The sequence below is a fragment of the Aotus nancymaae genome, unplaced genomic scaffold (genome assembly GCF_030222135.1).
Source record: "Aotus nancymaae isolate 86718 unplaced genomic scaffold, 86718_ANA_hifiasm-v0.15.2.pri h1tg000011l, whole genome shotgun sequence".
NCBI lineage: Eukaryota > Metazoa > Chordata > Mammalia > Primates > Aotidae > Aotus > Aotus nancymaae.
This window is the reverse complement of record NW_026988422.1, coordinates 41,784,441-41,788,893: the sequence shown is the minus strand read 5'-3', so window position 1 is coordinate 41,788,893 and position 4,453 is coordinate 41,784,441. Positions and strand designations below refer to the sequence as shown.

Here is a 4,453-nt window from a genome sequence, read left to right as displayed (position 1 = left end):
TGTAAGAATACAGTATATAATATACAAAATGTATTGATTGACTGTTTATGTTATTGGTAAGGCTTCCTGTCAACAGCATGCTTTTTTTTTTTTCCAGACTAAGTCTCCCTCTATAATCCAGGCTGGAGTGCAGTGGCTCAATCTCAACTCACTGCAACCTCCGCCTCCCAGGTTCAAGCAGTTCTGCCTCAGCCCTGAGTATCTGGGATTACAGGCTCACACCACCACACTCAGCTAATTTTTGTATTTTTTAGTAGAGATGGGGTTTCACCACGTTGGCCGGGCTGGTCTTAAACTCCTGACCTCAAATAATCCACTCAACTCAGCCTCCCAAAGTGCTGTGATTACAGTTGTGAGTCACCGAGCCTGACCTTTTTTATTTTTTTATTTTTTTGAGACAAAGTCTGAGTCTGTCACCCAGGCTGGAGTGCAATAGTATTATCTCAACTTACACAGCAACCTCCAACTCCCAGGTTCAAGGGTTGAAGCCATCCTCCCACCTCAGCTTCTCAAGTAGCTGGGACTAAAGATGCACACCACCACTTGTGGCTAATTTTTGTTTTTTGTTTTGTTTTGTTTTGTTTTGTTGTTGAGGCAGAGTCTCGGTCTGTCACCTAAGCTGGAGTGCAGTGCCCCAGTCTTGGCTCACTGCAACTTCCACCTCCCAGGTTCAAGCGATTCTCCTGCCTCAGCCTCCCAAATAGCTGGGATTACAGGTGCCTGCCACCACGCCTGGATAGTTTTTTGTATTTTTAGTAGAAACGAGGTTTCACCATGTTGGCCAGACTGGTCTCGAACTCCTGACCTCAAGTGATTCACCTGCCTCTGCCTCCCAAAGTGCTCGGATTACAGGTGCAAGCCACTGCACCAGGCATTTTTTCTAGAGAAGAGGTTTTTCCATGTTGCCCAGGCTGGTCTTGAACTCGTGAGATCATGCAATCTACCGACCTCGGCCTCTCAAAGTGCTGGGATTACAGGCGTGAGCCATGGACCCGGCAATAGCAGGCTATTAATAGTTAAATTTTGGGGGAATCAAAACTTATATGTGGATTTTTGGCTGACTACACAGGGTTTCTCGCCCATAATTCCAACGTTGTTCAGGGGTCAAGTTTTTTTATTTTTGGTTTTTATTTTTATTTTTTTTAAAGATGGGGTTTCACCATGATGCCCAGGCTGGTTTTGAACTCCTGACCTCAGGTGATCCACCCACCTCGGCCTCCCAAAGTGCTAGGATTACAGGCGTGAGCCACCACGCCCAGCCTTGGTTTTTGTTTTTAGGATCTGTCACACAGGCTGGAGTGCAATGGCACTATCATAGCTCACTGTAACCTTGAACTCCTGGGCTCAAATGATTCTCCTGCCTCAGCCTCCCAGAACGCTGGAATTACAGGCCTGAGCCACCTCGCCCAGCCTCAATATTTTTTTAAAAACCATGCTTTCATTAATAAAATTATCCCAACTTTTTAATATTCATGCAAACATATGTATAGAGGTTTTTGTTGTAAGTTGAACAAGGTTTAATTTTCACATTTGTTTAACCTAAACACACTGTATTATATGTTCTGCAACTTGCTTCTTCCTTCTAACAATAAATCATGGATGTCTGTCTCTTCTCATTTGACGATTCTTTGTCCTTGTACCTGCGTGACTCTTGGAGCGCCAGCTTTTTGCCTGCCTTTCCTCCTCCCGGGATTTTGAGAACGCCTGGCTTCGCGGGGTGCCGGGCTGCGGGAGGTCTCGGCCTGTGGGTGGGGTCCGGGGCCGCCCGAGACATGTAGATGAGGTGGGCGGGGCCCTACTCGAAACCGCTGGTAGCCCTGGGCCGACGCGCCCAGCCTGGACGCGCTCAGTCAGAGGCAGCCAGTGGAACCTACTTTCTCAAGCGCAACGAAGCCGGGTCCCGGGCTGGCCCCTCTGCTGCCCCCGGAGCGGGCTATGCCGCCGCGGGAGCTGAGTGAGGCTGAGCCTCCCCCGCTCCGGGCCCCGACCCCTCCCCCGCGGCGGCGTAGCGCGCCCCCAGAGCTGGGCATAAAGTGCGTGCTGGTGGGCGACGGCGCCGTGGGCAAGAGCAGCCTTATCGTCAGCTACACCTGCAATGGGTACCCCGCGCGCTACCGGCCCACGGCGCTGGACACCTTCTCCGGTACGTACGTTCAATCGCCCGGGCGGCCGCGTGGCTGCGGCGGGGCTGTGCAGCTGGGGCGGGCGTCGCGGCGGAAAGGCGCAGAGGACCCCGGGGAGGAGGCGGGAGCAAGCCCCGAGGTGGCGCTGGTGCGGCCCGGGGCGCTCTTCGTAACTCAGGCTCTCCCCGCCCCGCCCCTGCAGTGCAAGTCCTGGTGGATGGAGCTCCGGTGCGCATTGAGCTCTGGGACACGGCGGGACAGGTGAGAAGCTGGGCGCAGCCTCTACTGGTCTGCGGGGAGGTGGGCTGGAGGCTGGGAGGACCCCAGATGGAACAAGAATGGAGAAAGCCTTGGGCTCTTGGAGTCTCAGTTTCCAGCCCCAGGTGAGAAATGGATTCCGTGTGGCGGGGAGACTAATCCTAACGACCGGGCCTTCCCACCCCAGGAGGATTTTGACCGACTTCGTTCCCTCTGCTACCCGGATACGGATGTCTTCCTGGCATGCTTCAGCGTGGTGCAGCCCAGCTCCTTTCAAAACATCACAGAGAAATGGCTGCCCGAGATCCGCACGTACAACCCCCAGGCGCCTGTGCTGCTGGTGGGCACCCAGGCCGACCTGAGGGACGATGTCAACGTACTGATTCAGCTGGACCAGGGGGGCCGGGAGGGCCCAGTGCCTCAACCCCAGGCTCAGGGTCTGGCCGAGAAGATCCGAGCCTGCTGCTACCTGGAGTGCTCAGCCTTGACGCAGAAGAACTTGAAGGAAGTATTTGACTCGGCCATTCTCAGTGCCATTGAGCACAAAGCCCGGCTGGAGAAGAAACTGAATGCCAAAGGTGTGCGCACCCTCTCCCGCTGCCGCTGGAAGAAGTTCTTCTGCTTCGTTTGAGCAGCTATGGCTGCATAGCAAGTGGTAGGCAGGAGGCCAGAGACTTCTGGGACCTGGGGCACCAGGGCCTTTGCGGGAGCTACTGGCAGGGCCTGGCTGCCTCATGGGACTCAGTTCCCTTCCGTACAGTCAGGGGACATGGGCCTGTAACTGCCCACTATGATATGCCCCGGTGAGCCTAGGAGGGAAGGCTGTGATTTGGATTTCTCCAGTCAAAGCTCACAGAAAAAGCCTGGCACTTTGATTTTCATGGGATGGTCCTAACAGAGTCAGTCGCCTCCTAGCAGTTTGGGATCCAGTTCCCAGTTTCTTATCCTGGGCCCTCAGGTCAGCCTGTCTGAATTAGGACTCTTCCTTGGCTCAGGGGTGAGGAAGAGCTTGGGAAACGCCTGGCATCGTGGAGGGCTGGAAGGGGTTCAGCCCTGATTTGGAGAGAAGTTTGGGATGGGGTGGGCGAGAGATTGAGAAGGCAGAGCAGGAAGGGACGCCTTGGAACCGTGGGACTGATGGTGGATTAGGGCTGGGCCTGGAAGGAAGATGACAAAGAGGAGGAGAGAGGGAAGTGGGGCAGATGAGGAGCAGGCTGACACCTGGGCCACCCTCAACCCCCAAGGCCAGGGAGGGCGGGACTGGCCCTGGGAAGAACTGGGTCTCTGGGCTCCCTAGGCACTGCCCAAACTGGCTGGGCCAGGAGTGGGGCAGGAAGTGAGAGTCAAGACCCAGCAAAAGGAAGGGGAGGAGCTGCAAATTAGAGCCTGAAGGAGGATGGAGTTGGGGATCATCCCTTTCCTCAAGGGCACACAGCCTAGAAACAACAGCAGTTCAGAGTCTGCAAATAAAACCTTAAGTCTGTGAAGCTGTGCGTTGTCTCTGTCATTTCCTGGAGCCCAGTGCTCCCTCATAACCGTCCTCGAGGCCCAACTGCCTGGTTAGAGACAGACTGGGGACCAAAGGACTGAGACTGGATTGAAGGGTGGAGGCTGGACGGGGGGTGAGGACAGTGTGATGGGAACTGAACTGGGTGGGTAGGTGTGGGGCTTCCCACTTGGGACTCAGCTGGTTCCCAGGAGAGCTAGCGTGGGAAGCGGCCTGGAAACGGGTTTCCCCAGGTGTCAGCGCCAGAGCTGGTTTCCCATGACCTCACCTGGTGGGTGGAGCCCCTCCCCTCCACCCCTCCTTTCTAGAGCACCGTGCTCAGCGCTGGGGTTCAAGGTCAGTCCCCAGCCTTCTAACTTTTCTGCTCTGTTCCTTCTAGCAGTTCACAGGGCTCAGGGGCTCAGGTTGGGGGACCATCCCCCCGCCTCCATTCACAGCCTGAACATAGAGGAAACCCATACAACCATAGACTTCAATCACTGGCCAGCATTCTTAGACTCCAGTTGGACCCAGTCTTTAGCCATGGCACCTAAGGACCTAGTGAAGGTCAGGGTGCTGGTTGTGA

The 4,453-nt window shown here is 55.2% G+C and overlaps 1 protein-coding gene across 1 annotated transcript; it reads left to right on the top strand.

Moving 5' to 3' along the window:
- The first annotated feature begins 1,920 nt into the window (after nucleotides 1-1,920).
- On the top strand, nucleotides 1,921-3,868 carry RHOV (ras homolog family member V). The gene is made up of 3 exons (XM_012462470.3): nucleotides 1,921-2,143; nucleotides 2,326-2,384; nucleotides 2,569-3,868. The coding sequence occupies exons 1-3, from the start codon at nucleotides 1,936-1,938 to the stop codon at nucleotides 3,010-3,012; spliced, it is 711 nt and encodes a 236-aa protein (XP_012317893.1). The 5' UTR covers nucleotides 1,921-1,935; the 3' UTR covers nucleotides 3,013-3,868.
- Nucleotides 3,869-4,453: the final 585 nt, after the last annotated feature.